Genomic DNA, 21,716 nt, shown 5'->3' on the forward strand with positions numbered 1-21,716 from the left:
GAAAGCAGTGTATGTTTCCCGATTTGTCTGGGGTTGCTTGGAAAGTTGTATGAAACACCATCAACAGGTGCTTTTCATCTTCAAAGTGTTTGTCACTAATTACTCCTTGCAACATACCTGTGAAGCCAGGCCTTGTTTCCCACTGTCCAGAAAGCAAGAGAAAAAGTCTGGAAGGTAGAAAAAGTCCCAGCTCTGTGACTTTGGACAGGATCAGTGCCAGAGGGGCTTCTGTGATTAGGGTCCATGCACTCTTGCTGAATTCTAGCCCTCGTGTTGTGTCCCCATCTATACAGACAGTTTGGAGAGAACAAGATGAAACCCACAGGACCTACATTTCTCGCAGAACGTTTCTCCTGGGCTCTGCCCCGGGAGGAAGTAGTTGTTCCACACACCCAGTACGATCCCCTGATGCTCTGTGGAGAGCTCTTCCTGGCTGCTGCAAAAGACAACAAAAGTCAACCAGTAATCTGTTAACTGCACAGGAGGAAAACATTTCCATTCCAAATGCCCCAGTGAACAGATTTAGTTTGGTGAGGACAGGTTGAAACTACATAGTGTTAGGTTATTTTAATTTTTTTCAGTCTAGAATGTCCTATGACAAACCTAGACAGTGTATTAAAAAAAGACATCACTTTGCCGAAAAAGGTCCGTATAGTCAAAGCTATGGTTATTCTAGTAGTCATGTATAGATCTGAGAGTTGGATTATAAAGAAGGCTGAGCATTGAAGAAGTGATGCTTTCAAACTGTGAAGCTGGAGAAGACTCTTATGAGTCTCTTGGACTACAAGGAGATCAAACTAGTCAGTCTGAATATTCATTAGAAGGATGGATTCTGAAGCTGAAGCTCCAATGCTTTGGCCACCTGACGTGAAGAGCCAACTCATTAGAAAAGACCCTGATGCTGGGAAAGATGGAAGGCAGAAGGAGAAGGGAACAACAGAGGATGAGGTGTTTAGATAGCATCACTGACGCAATGGGCATGAGTTTGAGCAAGAGATGGTGAAGGACAGGGATACCTGTCATGCTGCAGTGCATGGGGTCACAGAGGCGGACCCAACTGTCGACTGAACACCACCACTTCTCTTGGATTCCCAGTACACGTTTCATTCGTGAATGTGTGCCACAAACATGCAAGATGGTGACTCCAAGCCATCCGGGAACTCTCGGCCAGAACCAAGAGCTCTGAGGCCCCGGATGTGACGATGCCCGAGCCAGGTGACCACGTGGCTGTGGGCCTGGCCTTCCAGAGAGAACTGGGGGCACAGTGTCTGTACCCTGATGAACTTCAGAATTCTTACATCTTCTCTATCTATAAAAATAGAGTATGGCCTTTGCAAAACATGTCAGGAGTTCAGCCTTTCAATACTGGTACTTTGAAAACCAGAGTTTGAGATTCCTAGTTACTAAAACACTCCCGAGTTATTTCCCCCTTAAACTAACAGCACTAACATGGTTTTAGATAATTCTTAGGTTATCTATCTATCCTTAAACATGGAAGCTTCATAAAGAAGTAGCTATAAAAAGTACAAATCTCCCAACCATCATCAATATTGACCAATTTCTTTCTTTTGGAAAGTTGTTTCCTTTTGGTTAGCACCTAGATAATTCAGACAAGGTGTTAAATTCTTTCAATTTCTAGTATGTTTCTCAGTACCCTTCTCCATGAAATTTCATAGTAAAATGTTGCTGCCACAAGGAATGGTATTGGTAAGGTACCAGCAGACCTACACTGGAAGTAAGACTGACACGCCAGAGAGCCTAGTAGGCTGCAGCCATTGGAATAATGCCTGCATGTCCCACAGAGCGATGCTATGAACTTCGTCCAATCACTGCCCTGCACCACTGAGCACCAACCTTTTGCTCTCATGAACTCTCCTGAGGTTTAGACCTGGACCAATTGTCACTCAGGGTCTAGTTATAACCCAAGTCAGTTTTAAGAGTTAGTGAACAGAATAGAATTGGTTTTATTGGATTATACTGCATTTTGGGGCTTCCCTTATGGCTCAGCTGGTAAAGAATCCAACTGCAATGTGGGACACTTGGGTTTGATCCCTGGGTTAGAAAGATCCCTTGGAGAAGGGAAAGGCTACCCACTCCAGTATTCTGGCCTGGAGAATTCCACAGACTGTATAGTCCATGGGGTCACAAAGAGTCAGACTTACAACTCAGAGACTTTCACTTACACTGCATTTTAATGCTAGTCCCTTTTCTTTCCCTTAAGACTTCCTGTTGTTCAGTCGCTAAGTCCTGTTCCATTCTTTGCAACCCCAAGGACTGCAGTATGCCAGGCTTCCTTGTCCTTCACTATCTCCTGGAGTTTGCTCAAACTCACATCCACTGAGTCAGTGATGCCACCCAACCTTCTCATCCTCTGTGGTCCCCTTCTCCTCCTGCCTTCAATCTTTCCCAGGATCAGGATCTTCTCAATGAGTTCTTCGTATCAGGTGACCACAGCACTGGAGCTTCAGCTTCAGCATCAGTCCTTCCAATGAATATTCAGGATTGATTTCCTTTAGGACTGACTGGTTGATATCCTTGCTGTCCAAGGGGCTCTCAAGAGTCTTCTCCAGCACAATTCAAAGGCATCAATTCTTTGGCACTCAGCCTTCTTTATGGTCCAACCCTCACATTCGTACAAGAATATCAAAAAAAATCATAGTTTTGACTATACGGACCTTAATGGGCAGAGTGATGTCTCTGCTTTTTAATACATTTTTAATACACTGTCTAGGTTTGTTGACCCAAAAGTGTTAGTTTAAAAGTTAAATGACAGAGAGAGAGAGAGGAAGAGAGGGAGAGAGAGAGATTGAGATTTATGTGTGAAACGCTTCTAAACATGCCCTGTAAGTACAGTAGATTTTCCCCTTACAACCACACCCTGTAAAGTGCTGTATTTTCAGAGCTGCACAATTAACATAAGGAGCATGAGTCAGGCTTTGAACAACTCTGTGGGAACCAGAAAGCCTTTTGCTATTAGGAATGATGTAAATTCCCCAAGGCTGGAAGAAGTCCACAATGGAGGGAGACAGGGTCATAAATAACAACAATGGATACTGCACAGACCACAAAACATAAGGCCGTGATACAGACACTCTTCGCATCTCACACTGGATTTAACCGCTGCCTCTATTTATTTATTTTTTAAGCTTAAAGAGCACTCTGCATTTCCTATGGGAACTTCAAAAACACCTCTAAAAAACAGGACAACGGACTCTCATCCCGAATTCTTCTGACAACAATGGAGGAAAATGTCCTTGGAAGAGAAAAACAACAGCAGCAGCAAGAGTGACAGAAGGAAATGTCCGGCTCAAAAAGTGCAAAGCCTGTGACTTCATATTTTCAAAAAAAGAAAGAAAGAAAAATAAATAAAAAGAAGAAAGAAAAAGGCAAGGCAGGGTCTCCTGCTTACAAATTAAAACCACATTTGGCAGTTTGTCAATTTGTCGAAGGAGGCATATTTACATTTGTATGAGGACTGGGTGGGCAGGGGAAAAAAGAGGTTAGACTCCTTCAGCCCTTGAACTGTCAGAGCTCATTAGAAATCTCTCATTCTCACATCTCCAGGGTTATTCACACCCCTTTGTCACCACACTGCAGCCTCCGGTGCCCTGAACACGTACTCTAGAGGAAGCAGCTCTCACCTGGGAACAGGATATCCCATGGGACTCATCCTGATTACTAATGGTGTCTCACATCTGGCATCAAAATGCAACTGTAGCTTATCCAGAGGCAAGACTCTTAAGGCTGTGAAGGTGGCAAGTGCCTCCGGGGCTTACCCAGGTGACCCTGCTTCTTTCCAGATTCTATGTGACTAACGACCCTGACACTATCTGCAAAGAAGACAGACAAACACAACATACTCCAAAAGGCTACTGGTAGGCTGTCCCTGGTGGCTCAGAATCTATGTGCAATACAGGAGACCTGGGTTCAGTCCTTGGGTTGGGAAGATCACCTGGAGGAAGGCATGATAACCCACTCCAGTGTTCTTGCTTGGAGAATCCCCTGGACAGAGAAGCCTGGAGGGTTTCAGTCCATGGGGTCAAAAAGAGTCAGACACGACTGAGTGACCAAGCACAGCACAGCACAGGCTATCCAAAGCCCAGAGAGAGCACCCCATGGGGACTCAGGATTTAAGAAACAGGTAAACCAAGAGGATTGCTTTGGGCCCTCATCAATCACCATGATCCCTCACCACTTGGATGCTAGCTTGGAGTCCAGCTAAGGAATACAATGCTGCAACTATGGCCAGCCCCCTCTCTCAATTATTTATCTTTGGTAGTACGTTGAGGATTGTGGTTTTAAAAATTTCCACCCGTGAAAGTGAAAGTGTAAGCCACTCAGTCATGTCTGATTCTTTGTGACCCATGACCTGTAGCCCACCAGGCTCATCTGTCCATGGAATTTGGGTTGGCTTGTAAAGCTGTCCACATACAGTTTCAGGAAAAAAAACAAACAGCAGTAGGGCAAGGCTACTGGACCCAGAAGTCTAATTAGGGAGACACCCTCCTCAGCAGCTTGAGCAGCTCATGTGGGTGCCCAGAACAAGTAGTCAGGACTGCCTCCATCCCTGGGGATGCTCTGGAGACCAGAGAGTGTATGCATATGAAGTTGAGGACAGCCAAAGCCACGTGCTCCACCACGGGTTCAATGCGAAGGCTGAGCAGGTGAATCTGAGTATGGTGGGGTAGGCATTACCTCCAGTGCTGTCCAGTCCAACCTGGGAGACATATTTTAAATTCTTAAATACAAAAGATGACAAAGAAAGTAGCCACCAGAATGAGGCTGTGTTGCAATGTACTGGGTTGGCCCAAAAGTTCATTCAGGGAAAACCTGAATGAACTTTTGGGCCAACCCAATAGTTAGAAACACTGGTGGATGTTCAAATTACAGAGCAAGTTTAAATCGTGGACAAATCAAGGATTTACTTACTTGAGTACAACTACTTTTGAATAGGATACTGTTGGATTAATGAGGGATGGGGAGTGAAGCTGGCCTAAAAAGACATTAAAAATACTCACTCTTAATTTACATCCTCCTCCAGGAGGGCACACAGCACAACTGGGCCTCCCAAAGGCTCTCAGAGGCTTCAAAAAAAAAAAAGATTCCTGAGACCCATCCCTGGAAGTTCTGACTCACAAGATCTGGGGTGGGGCTACGAGAGCTATATTTAGGTTCCCAGGTGACTCAAGGACTGCTGATAACACATGGAAATACGATCCTCAGAGCAGAGTGACAGGTACACAGTGTAGAGTTGCTCACTGCGGCAGCATCTGGTAGAGGGTGGCCCAGGTGTATCAGGCCTCAAAATAACCTGAGGAGCTTGTTCAAAAACATGCAGGAGTCTACCCCAGAATCTACTGCATTTTGGGTCTCCAAAGTGGGGTGGGGTGAGGGCATGTGAATTTTAGGTAAGTTTCGCAGTGATCCTGATGCCCGGCAGAGTTACTAAACTCTTGTCCTACAAGGGTGTGAAACTGAAAACTGAGCAGAGTCATCCAGTCGGCACCACTGGACTCAGGGCCAGCCGCTGCAGGAGGTCCTTGAGGACCTAGACCTGGAAAGTACATGGACCCACAGAACATGCTCTTCCTCTCATGGGGTCCCCATTCCAGCGGGGAGGACAGCAAGCAGACAGACAGTGTCAGGCGCTGACGGTGTCACGAGGAGAAACATACCTCGAAGGGGTCGCTGGGTGGTCAGGGAAGACTGTGGTAGGTATGAAGGACAGCTTTTCCCAGAGATCTGTGTGGAGGGTGGGCCACTTATGAAGAAGAGGGGCAGGGATCAGGGAACAGGGGTGAGGTGCACACATATTGTGTGTAGGTGTGTATGTGTTGATGATGACGGTAAGGCCACTAGAAGATCCCAAGAAAAGTGACTTGGTATTTTGAAAGGATCACCTTGGGTATAATGGAGGGACAAGGGTGGAGGCAGGGAGGCCAGTGATAAGGCTACTGTAATGGTCCATCTGAGGATGACAGGTCTTGGAGGAGGCAGGTGGTGGTGAGAAGTAGTTTGATCGGAAATCAAGGAGACCCAACAGAATGAGCTGATGGACTATATACAAAAAGTGAGAAGAAGAAAAAAAGTTGAGGATAACTCCACGATCTGTGGATGAAGGAAGTTACCCTTTAACCATACAAGAAGTACTGGTTTAAACAGCTGGATGAGGGAAGTTACCCTTTACTAATATAGGAAGTACTGGGGGTGGGGCAGGCTTGGGGAAATGAAACCAAGAAGCCCGTTTTAGGTATGTAGGCTTTCAGAGCTGTCCTGGATGTCTAAATGGAGATGCTGAGCAGGTGGTTAAGCTACAGCTTCCAGAGAGTTCTGTCTGCAGACACCAAGCTGGGAAGTCCACAGAGGTGGTAGGCACTTAAAGGCTTTGTGTGGATGAGCTGCAGGGGGAGTGCCCTTGGGTGAGAAAACAGAGGTTGAGAAGACATGGAGGATTCAGAAAGGAGACTAGGAAGGAATTTTCAGTAAGGAGAGGGAAGAGGCAAGGTAACCTGGTGTCCCTGGAGGCAACAGGAGAAAGGGCTTCATCAACAGTGAAAACCACGTCTAAGCCTGCTGAACATTTAGGACTGAAAAGTCATTAGTAGAGGGTGATTTGACAAAAGTTATTTTTGGTGAAGTGCTGGGACCTAAGTGTACCTGGAAGGGGTTCAAGAGTGAAGCGGAGGCACAGTGGAGACAAGGACTCTCAAGTAGAAATACAAGCTGAGCTGTGCAGGTAACTAAATCTCCCAGAGACCCATGAAAAACAGGAAATCGATGACACCAGTTTTCAATAACACACTGTTGTTGTCACTGAGTCATGTTTGACTCTTTTGTCATCCTGCGGACTGTAGCCTGCCAGGCTCCTCTGATACATGGGATTCTCCAGGCAAGAATACTGCAGTTGATTGCCATTTCCTTCTCCAAGGGATCTTCCCAACCCAGGGATTGAACCCATGTCTCCAGCATTGGCAGGTGGGTTCTGTACCCTTGAGCCACCAAGGAATCCATATGTTATCTTCATAACAAGTGATCAATATACGATTACTGACAGAGTTTACCTTTGTGGACTGCTTATGAAATCTGGGGTGTATTAGACACTTCCAGTACTTTCTCACTCTCTTAACAGCCAGATGTGGCTGGTGGCCACAGCACTGGCCAGCACAGGTGTGGATGACACCTTTGAGGAGTTCTGCAGTATAGGGGAAGCAGAGACACAGGGTGGTAGCTGTGGGCCAGGTGGGTAATGGAGTTAGGGATGACTCTGGAGCAGGCATATCTGGCCAGAAGTGACCACCCACTACATGCGAACCTGAAACTGAGTGCCAGGCACTGCTTCTGTGTATTCACCAATGCCACCTTCAAAAGCGTTTGGGGAGACGAGGAGTTTTGTCACTATCACGTCCCACTGGCGGACGAGCAGCATGGCCAAGCGCTGCTCACCTGAGACTGTGGCTTGTGCTGGGAATGTCATGCTGCAGGCCCCCAGGATATCAGTGCCAGCCGAGGTGCACAGAGCCTGAAGGCCATGAGGTCAGGCACTGTGTGGGCACGAGTGTCACAGCCCACACCAGCCACACCGCCCACCTGCTGCCTGGAGCACAGGCCCCCCTCTCAGCCCCAGCTAGATGGTATGACAGAGCCGCCAAATGCTTGTGTCCAGGACTGTAAAACATCCTGCAAGGTATGAAGGCAATAATGGGAGAAGGGGAAGAAAAGACCCTCAGTGTTGTTAAGAACTTTTCTCACAGTAACACTTAATGTAGCAGTATGGTACTCGCAGTCTTGATCTTCTCAGACTTGGATCCATTTTCTCATGGTTTTATATACGAGTTTCTTCGGATTCTATTTTATTTACCCCCAAATGAAAATAATTAACAACTCAACCAGGATATTTTAGAAGTAGGTAATTCATGGACTAGTAGAACATGCAGCCTAAGTTACAGTCATAACGTGGCTGTCTCTGAATTCCTCATAATCACATCTGCTGAGAATGGAACACCCAGAACCGATCAGACGGGCTCCATGCTCCCGGGATGCGGGGTGGAGCACAGAGGCGAAGGGGACAGAGGCCAAGGAACGGACCCCTTGATGGCTGGTCCCAGAGCCGGTTCCTGAAGTCCCTTAGAGTTGGTTCACGATTGTGTAGGGAATTTAACCGCAGCGAGGTATATGAAGCACACTTTGGAAACTGGAAAGGACTGAACATGTTTTCTTGACGTTGTTGTGAAAGAAAATCTGATGCCTGCACAGACCACATGGGTTTATAAGAAGGTGAAGGATGCTTTCCATCTGTAGGAAGCTTATGTGATTAAAGTCCTTTTCCCACCCCTCACTGGGGCCTCACTGAGATTGACAGACAGGCTGTGTCCCTATTTGATGGCACGAGGCCCAAGCGGCTAAGTGTCTCGAGCCACACATCTAGCTGGGCCAGGACTGAGGAAGAAGGCCTGGTCCCCTACAGCACCCTCCCCATGTGCCCGGGGTCATCTGCTGTCTTGGTCACTATGTCACTGTGGCGTCCAGACAGGCCCTTTGTCTTCTCTGAGCATCAGTTTCCTCATCTACTTTTTTTTTTAAGTGGGGGGATAATGATAGTTACACAGTGGGCACTCACCATCTCCTGGAAATGGATTTCTCTCTTAGGGAATCATGTCCCCAAGGTCCTTCTAATGTCCAGGCATTTCAGGAGGTCTCGTGTCCAAGCCTGACTCCAGAGGTGGGTCTGTGACCCAGGCCAGGCCAGTCGAGTCCAGAATTTGTGAGCCTCACAGAGACACATGGACTGCTGGGGCCTGCTCTCTTCTGCCATGAACCTGGAGCCACCAGGACCACTACCACACACAGGCTGAGCATGTGTCAAACAGTGTGGAAGGCAGACCCAATGGATTGTGAGCAACAGTCCTGATGAAAGTCTGTGCCTCTGATCAACATACTCACAGTGTGGGCTTTTGAGGCACACGAGCCAAAAACCTTCCTTTTTTTCCTAACATTTAGTTAGCCTTCCTGTTCTTTGAAAACTAAAAGGTTTAAGGCTGATATCATCTCTTCTTGGGTTTGCTGCACAGAACAAGCTATTGTATGCAACAGCCCTTCACAAACAATAAAAGTCTTTTGCAAACAATTAAAAGCAGAGCAGGGACTTCCCTGTTGGTCCAGAGGTCAAGAATCCATGTGCCAATGCAGGGGACAGGGGCTGGATCCCTGGTCCAGGAAGATTCCACATGCGAAGGGGTAATGAAGCCCGTATGCTACAGTTACTTAGCCTGCATGCCTAGAGCCCATGCTCTGCAACAAGAGTAGACACCACAATGAGAAGCTCATGGACTACAACGAGAGGCGAGCCCCCACTCACTGCAACACGAGAAAGCCTGTGCATAGCCATTAAGAACCAGTACAGCCAAAAATAAATTTTAAAAATTTCTTTTAAAAAGCAAAGCAAAAGTTATATCTTATTAGCTTATTTGGGGGGGCAAATACTAATATTAAAGTAATAAACAAACTACTTTCAGTTTTTCATGACTTTACAATAATAAAAGCACAAAGAAAAGTTATTCTTGTGTGATGCCTGATGAATTCCAAGTAGCCCAAGTAGAGCGTGAACTACGACAATGACTACAGCCTTGGACTACGATGCAACACGGCCATGTAGAAGCCATGGTCCTAAAATGAGGAAGAGGTCTGTCTCTCCCAAATTTCACTTCTAAGATTTTCTTACATTATTTGATATTTAATAAGTGAAGGCAGTGAAAAGGAAAAATCAGGTGGGATGGAGCAGTCATCAACAATGAAAAGAAATACAGGAATAGACATGGGTGCATTGACTCACTGGAACCACAGCAAACACAGGGAAATGAAGAGCAAAGTGTAATCTTCTGGATCCCACTGTGGCCAGCAGATGCTTTCTTTACACGTGATAATGGTGGAGGGCAGCTGTCCTGAGACGCTATAGAGAGAAGCACTTGGAGAGGGACCAGTCCTCCTGGGATGCCCCGCTGGCAGACACGCCCTCCTCCATCTCAGAGATGAGGACACTGACGACCATGAGGCCTTGTCATCAGCCTAGTTCCCACTGTGAGCGGGAAGCCTTTCTGCTTCAGCAGGCTCCTCTGGCCCCTGGTCCCTCTGCTTCTCTACCCTCACAAGAAAGGACACGTCTCTAAGGGGAAGAGGAGCACACGTTTGCTGATGATGTTGCCACTTGGGTTAACAGCAGACCCCCTAGCATGTTTTTTTTTTTTAAATTTTAAATACTTTTTAAAAGTTTTCATGTCTTCTGAATTAATGACTATGAAGCTATCTTGTACAGACCTTTGGGAGTACCAATAAAATAGCTGCAAAGAATGCTAACCTGAAAATGAAATTAGTGAAAAAAAATCAAGGAAGTGATCTTGCAGGCAGTACACATTTCATAGGGATTTTCCAGTTTATACTTATCTAACCCTCGAGAGCCTAACGATAAATCCTAAACAACCTGGGGCCTTAGAGTTGAGTCTCTGGTGCCACACAAGTGTGACAAAATTTGGACGCTCGAGAAAATATGTAGGTTTGCAATGAGTGCTTCTTAAGAAGGGAGGGTGCTCATCGAGCACTCTGAAAACTAAAGGAGAGCTGTTATAGTTTCGCCAGAAAAACATAAAAATTCATCAGATCAGATCAGATCAGATCAGTCGCTCAGTCATGTCCGACTCTTTGCAACCCCATGAATTGCAGCATGCCAGGCCTCCCTGTCCATCACCAACTCCCGGAGTTCACTCAGACTCACGTCCATCGAGTCAGCGATGCCATCCAGCCGTCTCATCCTCTGTCATCCCCTTCTCCTCTTGCCCCCAATCCCTCCCAGCATCAGAGTCCTTTCCAATGAGTCAACTCTTCGCATGAGGTGGCCAAAGTACTGGAGTTTCAGCTTTAGCATCATTCCTTCCAAAGAAATCCCAGGGTTGATCTCCTTTAGAATGGACTGGTTGGATCTCCTTGCAGTCCAAGGGACTCCCAAGAGTCTTCTCTAACATCACAGTTCAAAAGCATCAATTCTTCGGCGCTCAGCCTTCTTCACAGTCCAACTCTCACATCCATACATGACCACTGGAAAAACCATAGCCTTGACTAGATGAACCTTTGTTGGCAAAGTAATGTCTCTGCTTTTGAATATGCTATCTAGGTTGGTCATAACTTTCCTTCCAAGGAGTAAACATCTTTTAATTTCATGGGTACAATACCATCTGCAGTGATTTTGGAGCCCAAGAAAATAAAGTCTGACACTGTTTCCACTGTTTCCCTACCTATTTCCCATGAAGTGATGGGACCAGATGCCATGATCTTCGTTTTCTGAACGTTGAGCTTTAAGCCAATGTTTTCACTCTCCACTTTCACCTTCATCAAGAGGCTCTTTAGTTCCTCTTCACTTTCTGCCATAAGGGTGGTGTCATCTGCATATCTGAGGTTATTGATATTTCTCCAAGCAATCTTGATTCCAGCTTGTGTTTCCTCCAGTCCAGCGTTTCTCATGATGTACTCTGCATATAAGTTAAATGAGCAGGGTGACAATATACAGCATTGACGTACTCCTTTTCCTATTTGGAACCAGTCTGTTGTTTCATGTCCAGTTCTAACTGTTGCTTCCTGACCTGCATACAAATTTCTCAAAAGGCAGATCAGGTGGTCTGGTATTCCCATCTCTTCCAGAATTTTCCACAGTTTATTGTGATCCACACAGTCAAAGGCTTTGGCATAGTCAATAAAGCAGAAATAGATGTTTTTGTGGAACTCTCTTGCTTTTTCCATGATCCAGCGGATGTTGGCAATTTGATCTCTGGTTCCTCTGCCTTTTCTAAAACCAGCTTGAGCATCAGGAAGTTCACATTTCACATATTGCTGAAGCCTGGCTTGGAGAATTTTAAGCATTACTTTACTAGCGTGTGGCTGTGACAGGCGTGCTAAAGCGCAGGCAGCTGCGACGGGTGCGCTAAAGCCCAGGCGGCTGCGATGGGTGCGCTAAGCGCGGCCGAGAGGAGTTACCCCATGTCCGAGGTCAGGGGCAGCGGCCGACAGTGCCAGACTGTGACGGCGCAGGAACGGCCGAGAGGAGCTACCCCACGTCCGAGGTCGGGGCAGGGTGGGGGGGGGGTGCCCGAGAGGAGATATCCAGCGTCTGAGGTCAGGGGCGGCGACAAGAGGAGTTACCCCGCGTCCGAGGTCAGGGGCAGCGGCTGGGAGGAGATACCCCACGCCCCTAAGCCCGAGGCCAGGGGCAGCGGGCGGGAGGAGATACCCCATGCCCCTAAGCCCGAGGCCAGGGGCAGCAGCCGGGAGGAGCAACCCCATGCCAGAGGCCAGGGGCAGTGACCAGGAGGACCAACCCCACGCCGTGGCTGCGTGGGCACACGAGGGCCTAGAGGAGCTATCCTATGTTGAAGGTCAGGAAGGGCGGCGGTGAGGAGATACCCCTCATCCAAGGTAAGGAGCATTGGCTGCGCTTTGCTGGAGCAGCTGTGAAGAGATACCCCATGCCCAAGGTAAGAGAAACCCAAGTAAGATGGTAGGTGTTGCAAGAGGGCATCAGAGGGCAGACACACTGAAACCATACTCACAGAAAACTAGTCAATCTAATCACACTAGGACCGCAGCCTTGTCTAACTCAATGAAACTAAGCCATGCACGTGGGGCAACCCAAGGTGGGCAGGTCATGGTGGAGACATCTGACAGAATGTGGTCCACTGGAGAAGGGAATGGCAAACCACTTCAGTATTCTTGCCTTGAGAACCCCATGAACAGTATGAAAAGGCAAAATGGTAGGATACTGAAAGAGAAACTCCCCAGGTCAGTAGGTGCCCAATATGCTACTGGAGATCAGTGGAGAAATAACTCCAGACAGAATGATGGGATGGAGCCAAAGTAAAAAGAATACCCAGCTGTGGATGTGACTGGTGATAGAAGCAAGGTCCGATGCTGTAAAGAGCAATATTGCATAGGAACCTGGAATGTCAGGTCCATGAATCAAGGCAAATTGGAAGTGGTCAAACAAGAGATGGCAAGAGTGAATGTCAACATTCTAGGAATCAGCGAACTCAAATGGACTGGAATGGGTGAATTTAACTCAGATGACCATTATATCTACTACTGCGGGCAGGAATCCCTCAGAAGAAATGGAGTAGCCATCATGGTCAACAAAAGAGTCCGAAATGCAGTACTTGGATGCAATCTCAAAAACGACAGAATGATCTCTGTTCGTTTCCAAGGCAAACCATTCAATATCACAGTAATCCAAGTCTATGCCCCAACCAGTAATGCTGAAGAAGCTGAAGTTGAACGGTTCTATGAAGACCTACAAGACCTTTTAGAACTAACACCCAAAAAAGATGTCCTTTTCATTATAGGGGACTGGAATGCAAAAGTAGGAAGTCAAGAAACACCTGGAGTAACAGGCAAATTTGGCCTTGGAATACGGAATGAAGCAGAGCAAAGACTAATAGAGTTTTGCAAAGAAAATGCACTGGTCATAAAAATTCATATCCCCCTTTAAAAAAAAATTCAGATGATTCATGAATCAGAGGTTAATAATACCCAGTTTAAAAGTTGAAGGGAAACAGCTGTGAAAAATAGAAACTTAATGGCAATCACCCCGGCAGAACTACTCTACCTCTTATTCAAAAATACCTTCCGGCACAGAAGCCTGGGGCTGCAAACTGTCAGCACCCGCAGGAAGGTCACCAGTCCTTCATTGGTGGTGGTTATCTTTACCCTAGCGTCTCCTGTGGCCGAGCAGGTGGGTCTGGACAGGATGGGAGAGGAAAGAGGTGAGGAAACGCTCAGGACAGCAGGCGGGTGGCAGGCCTGGCCAGCGAGGCCCACTACAAGCCTGGCTGTTGGTGGGAAAGAGGCGTGAGAGCCTGAGCAAAGCCATTAGATGACTGTCTCATTTCACAATTCTGCTCAGAGCTGGCCCTCTGCCCAGGGATACAGAAGGAACAGCTCTTCCCATCTCCCTCGAACAGACAGTGAGACCCCCTTTCCAAGTCTCCAATCTCATGATAGCAACGGCTTCTGTGGACAAGTCTGGGAACCTCGCCCCACATACAGCCTTGCTTGCTTGGGAAAGGAAGCACCGAATTCTAAATCATCTGTTTACTAATGAACGTTCCCGACAGGATCCCCTTGCACGTCGTCTCGGTCTGTGCTCTCTCACAGTGGGTGTTCTAGGGGCTGTGTGCACTTTTAGGAACCCAGCCTGAAAAATCTGCTGTTTCCCAACTCCTCTGCACCTTAGAGCAGTGGCCGGGTCCTTCCTCCAAAGCAGCGTCTCACTGGGAGTCTACTGGCAGCTACTGGAAAGAAAGGCATTTTAAGTGGGTGGTCTCTTCTCTCCCTCCTCCCCCTGTGGATGGTGGTGAGCAGAGCTCCCACAGGAGGTCACAAGTTTATGCTTTTGCTGTGTCCCTCTGTCCATCACCGACTTGCTGGCTAAACGAGGATGTGTCACTTAACTCTCTGGTACGTTAGTTTTTATAGCTGCAAAATGATGCTGGGTTGGCAAATGAGATGAAAAATAAGAACTGAGCTTCTTCAGAAGCTCACTAGCACAGAGGGTAAGGTGTTTAGCTCTTTGCTAATCTGGTATTGTTGTTGTTCAGTCGCTAAGTTATGTCTGATTCTTTGTGACCCCATGGACTGACTACAGCATGCTAGGCTTCCCAGTCCTTCACTATCTCCCAGAACTTGCACAAACTCATGTCCATCAAGTTGATGATGCCATCCAACCATCTCATCCTCTGTCATTCCCTTCTCCTGTGCTCAATCTTTCCCAGCATCAGGGTCTTTCCCACTGAATCAGCTCTTTGTATCAGATGGCCAAAGTATTGGAGCTTCGGTTTCATCATCAGTCCTTCCAATGGATATTCAGGGTTGATTTCCTTTAGGATTAACTGATTTGATCTCCTTGGTGTCTAAGGGACTCTCAACAACCCTGTCCAACACCACAGTTTGAGAGCATCAACCTTTGGGTGCTCAGCCTTCTTTATGGCTCAACTATCACATCCATACATGACTCCTAGAAAAACCATAGCTTTGACTATATGGACTTTTGTTGGTAAAGTAATGTCTCTGCCTTTTAATACGCTGTCTAGGTTTGTCATAGCTTTTCTTCAAGGAGTAAGCGTCTTTTAATTTCATCTAGCATTAATGGCACTTAAATGAGCTCTTCTTCAGGTTAAGAATAGGAAGAATGGTGGACGGGAATGATGAGATGATGATGGTGATGATAATTACTACTGCATCAGCACTTTAGAATTTACAAGACACTTTTATATTCATCGTTTCACTTGCATGGCAGGCATCACTTTTACTTCTTTTTTTTTTGACTGCCTGGGTCTTTGTTGCAGCACGCAGGCTTCTTCAGTTGTGCCACCAGGGCTCAGTAGTTGTAGGGCACAGTCTTAGTTGCCCTAAGGCGTATGGGATCTCAGTTCCCCGACCAGGGATTGAACCTGAGTCCCCTGCACTGGAAGGAGGATTCTAACACTGGACCAGGGAAGTCCCGGGCATCACTTTTACTTCTGCTTAACAAATCCCAAGAAGCCAAATGCTTTGTCCAAGGTCATCAAGTGAGTGAGGGGAGAGGTGGTGGTCAAAGTCAGGTCCCCATTTCACTTGTTTTATTCCCTGTCATGTTTTTCCTAAGTCAATCAATCATCTAAGTGGTCATCAAAGGGAGACAATAGGTTTCTCAGAAGGGAAGGTACATGATGGGGCAAAGGCACAAAGGATCAGGGGGCATAGACACAGCCTATTCTAACTACCCTTTTGATCTTCCCCATTCTATCTACCCTCTCTAACTATTCTAACCAAGCCAATTTCTACGCTAAATTATCTATCCTTCCTGTTCTAACTCGGCCAGGGCAGATTCCTTTGGAGGGCTGGAAATAGGGGACAGGAGACAACTCATTAACAAACACTGCTGGCTAACTGTTTGGGAGAATTTTATTATTAGGAAAGGAGAACAAAAGATCAGGCTACTGGAACATACAAGCAAAGGATAGCCCTGCCCTGTCGCTAAGTCGTGTCTGACTCTTTGCGAAACCATGGACTGTAGCCTACCAGGCTCCTCTGTCCATGGGATTTTCCAGGCAATAGTACTGGAGTGGATTGCCATTTCCTTCTCCAGGGGATCTTCCCAACCCAGGGATCGAACCCGGGTCTCCCGCATTGTAGACAGACGCTTTACCGTCTGAGCCACCAGGGAAGTCCCATACCAACAAAGGATAGCTCATCTTTAAAAAAAAAATGATATTCCATGAGAAAAAGCTTTCTTATGGTCTCTGTCATTGTCTAAAAAAACTATTGTAGACAGACCAGACCAACCAAGAGCATCTTCATCCCCCAACACACAGCATTTCCATTAGGATCATTCCCCTGCCAATCCACAGAAGCGCAGGACAGGTGTGTGATGGATGCTGCTATAGTTCCCATCCTTATCCGGCCCATCCACAGGCCCTGTCGAGGACACAGACATCTACCAAGCAGCAAAAATGACATGTGATTGAAAAGAAAATGATAAACTCACTGAAAGTTATTTTCCTTACTATGTAAGAAGTTTTTATATAGTAAGAAGTTTGTGAAATACAAAAATACCAATAGAAAAATGGACATAAACACACAATTCACAAATGAATGGGTCCTGTTAACTAAATACAGACCAACCTCAGTTATCAAGTATGAAGTATAGAGGAGTGCAGACTAGGTCATTAACAGAAGCTATCTTTGGGTTGGGAGTTATGGGTAATTTTTACTTTCTTTGTATATGTTTTGATTCTGAAATTTTTTGTACAGTGAACATGTACAATTTTGGTAAGCTGTTATTAAGTAAAAAACCAACTTCAAAACACTGTGGGAAATGTGAAATATGGAAATTACCTCTTCCCACTCAAGGAAAATTTCCTAGTGCTACATGAATCTCTTGTTAATGGCTTCCATATAATTTACCACTAGCACTGTTTAGGAAATACAATAAGAAGAATGGATTCTTAAAGTCTATGATACAGTAAGAAAAGCATAGAAAAATCATCCACTACTTATTAATTTTTTTGGTATTAAAAAAGAGTTCTTTTCTTGAATGATCTGTTTTAAACTTATATGGAAGTTTGCTCATGAAAGTTAAAGAATTCTGTTGTTGGGTTATGAAGTTAGTACACAAATTCTTTTATTTCTTCTATAAGGAGATCAAACTAATCAATCCTAAAGGAAATCAATCCTGAATATTCATTTGGAAGGACTGATGCTGAAGCTGAAGCTCCAATACTTTGGCCACCTGATGCGAAGAGCTGATTCACTGGAAAAGACCCTAATGCTGGGAAAGATTGAAGGCAGAAGAAGGGGACGACATGGATGGCATCACTGACTCGATGGACATGAGTTTGAGCAAATTCCAGGAGATAGTGAAGGACAGGGAAGCCTGGCATGCTGCAGTCTACGGGGTCACAAAGAGTTGGACATGACTTAGTGATTGAACATCAACAACAAAAAATTCAGGACTAAAATGTTTCAATTTCTATTTATCTTTCCTAAGATTAAAATATAATCCTCCCCTGAATTTTTTTTCCAATCTCAACTTTTAAAGCTACAAGTGCTCTTTTGTGTAAAATTATTTTGTGATTTTTATTTAGATGTATTTTCATCCACTTTTTCTGGTAGAAACAGTGTGAGAAAGGATTTTTGATATACTCTGATACTCTCTCCCTTGACTGACAGGAGGACTAAGGCCCACCGAGGTTCAGTTACTCACAACTGAGAAATAGGACAGCCAGGCTAAAAATAACCCAGGCAAGGGCAGTTTATTGCTTCTTTAGACTCATTTTCACTTCAATTTTATACTCATAAACTAGATGGAGTGTTCTTTAAGATTGAACGATAGTTTAGTGCTTAACTATTGTCCCTTGTCGGGCATGCCAGCAACCCTTCCACTGAGAGGATGCTCTGGCGAGGGGTAGTGCTTTCTGAAGACTCCTGGCAGATGCTTTCACAGCTTGGTCACATGTCAAAGGAAGGTGAGGAAGACAGCCTAAACATCTTAGCGCCCACATCTACTTTTCTGCAGCACTAGTATTAAACACCATTTTTTAAATTTCCCAAAGAATCACAGGTTTTTACAGCTTAGGTTTAAAAGAAAATAAGACTTTTGAACTTTCCTTCTGAATTGTAGAGAGGGGCCAAATGAACCATTAAGGTACAGAATGGATACGCCTTAAAAAAAAGGGAGGCTCTACCTAAATTAAAATTTTTGGGTCGCCAGGTCACCTTCACAGCCCTTGATCTGCAAGACTGTAAGCTCCTTGAGGGCAAGAATGATTTCTTTCTTTTTCTTTGTTTCCGCAGTGCCTGCCAGAGTTCCTGGCACAGAGTCAGCACTCAGCAAATTATGTTAGAATGTGATGGTAAGAACAGATGGGAAGGGCCACCAGAGACTAGGAGTGGCTGTAACCAACGCTCTGTGAGACAGCAGCTTTGTGCTGACTCTGAAATGTCCCAGATCCAGATGGGTCTGTGATTATTTACACAATAAACTTATTACTTTGGAAAGTAAAGTTATGGCTTCAGTTATTATTGGTTATTTCCCTTAATAAAGGAATAATAAAAATGAGAAATAATTTTGACTTTCCCAAAGGTTCCCAGGCTTTACATCAGAGAAAGCAGTCTTGACACAGGGACTTGGGTTTGTAAACATGCAAGACAACATTGCTGAGCTTCCTGCTGTTCATATTTTTAAGAAAAAGAAGGTGGGGGAAAAGCAAAACTTTGAAACTAAAGGTAAAAACTGCAAAAGGACCCACTTCTAGCAATAGTTCCAAAACTGAGACTATAAGGGCTTCGAGATTTCTTATGAGAAACTGTAGTAAGAAAAATACAGTGACTCATCCCGTAATCATGCCCTTTCTTCCCAAAGTACACAGCACGATTCCCACATCCCTGGCATGAGGGCATGAGGGACAGAGCTATTGCAACACGGAGCGCCTCCCCGCATGGGGCCCTCGTGCAGGGCGGGAGACAGACCTTCCCAGTGCTGGGCAGCAGCGTGGCTGCACTCACTCGGCCCCCAAAGGTGGGGTGCTCCCTGGGCGCTCCTTCGTCTGGCACGGCTGCTCTCTTGGGCTGCCCTGCATCCAGGCGGAGCAGCTCTGAACAGACGCTCCCAGGTTTTCCAGCCAGTCATCACTTCAACACTGAAGATCCGATAGGAAAAGAGGAAAGGGGTAGGAGGAAGCAACCTCTACTTGGGGCCACAGCACAAGTAAGGCGGCCAGGCTCTGCCCGGTGCCCACTCTCCCCCGCCACTTCTGCAGCTGGGGAAGAGGGAGCGAAGTCAACAGTTACCGGACAAATGATTGATGTTCTTCCCCAAAACGGCTCCAATACGCCAGTCAGGAAGCCCACTCCCAGGCCTCCCCTAGTTCCTGGAAAGTAACTACTGAGAGAAACGAGATGGATCTGGCCCTGGGGCGAGTGTCCCTGTGAACGGATAAAATGATCCAAAGCTTTAAGGGACAAAGGAAGTTCAAGGGCTAGTCAGAGGAGGGCCAGACCCCACGGGCGTCTACCAGCAGGAGGCCATCCTGGCAGGGAAAGGTGTTCTTTGATCTTCACGTAGCCGGGACGGGGAGGGCTCTGCAGAGGCCAAGCGTCAGGGAGGACTGACTCGGAGGCACCTGGGACGGAAGGACTAGGGTCTTGGCTGGATGGGGCATTTGTGGGTGACAGGGCCCCCTGCTTGACTTGGGTGTGCTATTATTCCTGGAGCAGGCGCTGAAAGGAAATGGGGGACAGGACCACGAGGAGGGGCTGCACAGGTGGGCTGGACACACAGAGAGGGGCTCGGAGGTGCCAGGGATTGAAGCTGCCCCGTCAGTGCCCAGCATTAGCTGACCGAGGGAAGTGTGCATGTGAAGGATGGTCAGAGGTGGGGACAAGGGAAGCTGAAGGCTGACCACAGCTAAAGGGAAGCATGCAAAACAGTGAAAGAGCCTCAAGATGGAAATGGCACTTTTCTCATAAGCTGACTTGGTGAGCTACCAGTGTTATCCCTGGATATCAGAACATTTCGAAGATAAGAAAACGGAACTGGCTTGTGCAAAACGCTCAGACCAGTCAACTTTTCATAATGAAAATTCTTCACATTTAGGAAGTCCTCCAGATTATAAGATTTATATGACAGCAGCTATAGAAAGCTTACATCTGTACAAATACCAGTGCCCCTAAGGAGGATGATATTTCATTTGTATGGAGATGTTGTAACTCATCCTTAATAATTTAAAATATTAAGTATTAATATTACATGTCATACAAGATCTAATTTTTTCTGTATTCTATCTGAAAACAGTAATACTTTGTGGTACAATTGTCTTCTCGAACCACAAATCACTGTTTTCATTGGTCTGAGAATCAGTTAAGCTATATTACATTACAGTTGTTTGCCAGCAGCATTATTACTTTAGTATTTGTTAATTTACTAAGATAATTCAACATTCTAGAAATGCTTCTGAAATAAACTTTTAACACTTGTCACTAGATGTGCTTCATTTATTGCACTTAATGTGTATACTTAAGAGTTTAGCTGCTAGATGGAATAAGTGCCTCATTGCATTTTCTGAAGGGCTCACCTGTTCTGGAAAAGGTATCTAAATTTAAATATGAATCCTCAGAAGACTCTTCTTGGGTCTCTGTTCAGCCTTCTAGTCTCTAAAACACTTTTCTTATGTATTTATTTAAGATGAGATAAGAAGCTGGTTTTGGACCATGAGGGCCAAATTTCAAATGGATTAAAAGATAACAAACATAAGGGGTAATCTAATATCCTCACAAATTATTTTAGAAGCATAATAATCATGACATATATCATGTCCAGGTTCAAGGTCTGCTAGACGCTTTTTCCTTTTTGTTAAAGTTTCAAGTCACAAGTCCAAAAATATGAAAAACAAAAATTGGTACAGAGGTAAGCTCAGACAGATTGGGCTGTGACTGCAGCAAGACACACACACACACCCCACGGAGACTCTCAAATGTATGTGCTAAGCTTAAAAGACAAGGCTGTAAGCTATAACATTAGGAGTGAATTTTCAGAATCTACTTGTCTGCATAAAGAGCTCTGCTGAAACAGAAATAAGATTGACGGAGCTCAAAATTGAGCACAAGAAAAGAGAGGGAAAACAAATCCTATCAGCTAAGAAACAGCACATTGGGGAAAAGTACTGGTTTCCATGAAAATGTCAGTGATTCACCATGGAATAGAATTCAAAAGCCACTGACCCCAATGAAAGCTTCCAGTGGAAACATGTGGATTTTGCTCACTTCATTTAAAGAATGCTTTATATTTCATTTAAATACTATCAGAAGCATTTTCATGGTTTTTGTAGTATGTGCTTTCTCATTTTATGTTGCTATACTACTGATCACGCTAAATTCTCAAGAAGTCTTCAGGAAAAAAAGAGCATATCAATGAATCAATATTATCACGCAAAATAGGATATTTTTGGTTCCTTAAAACATGCATTGAGGGCTCAACAGTTCTATTTATTACAGTAACTTTTCATTCAAGCAGATTTGCTTATAGAGTTTTTAATACATACCAAATCTTCACTCTGACTTGCCGAAAGATCACGACTGAATGCAAGCTGACTTACACAGACCACAAACCTGTCGGGAAACACTTGCAGTTCTGTACAAAAGGAAAG

At 45.5% G+C, this 21,716-nt stretch overlaps 1 protein-coding gene across 1 annotated transcript in view; it reads right to left on the bottom strand.

The window, feature by feature from the left end:
• Nucleotides 1–21,716, bottom strand: part of SLX4IP (SLX4 interacting protein) — a 218,814-nt gene that overhangs the window by 4,563 nt on the left and 192,535 nt on the right. The window contains 2 exon segments of the mRNA XM_027560309.1: nt 333–436; nt 21,612–21,700. Coding sequence (XP_027416110.1) covers nt 333–436; nt 21,612–21,700 — 193 coding nt within the window.

This window comes from Bos indicus x Bos taurus, chromosome 13 (assembly GCF_003369695.1).
Source record: "Bos indicus x Bos taurus breed Angus x Brahman F1 hybrid chromosome 13, Bos_hybrid_MaternalHap_v2.0, whole genome shotgun sequence".
NCBI lineage: Eukaryota > Metazoa > Chordata > Mammalia > Artiodactyla > Bovidae > Bos > Bos indicus x Bos taurus.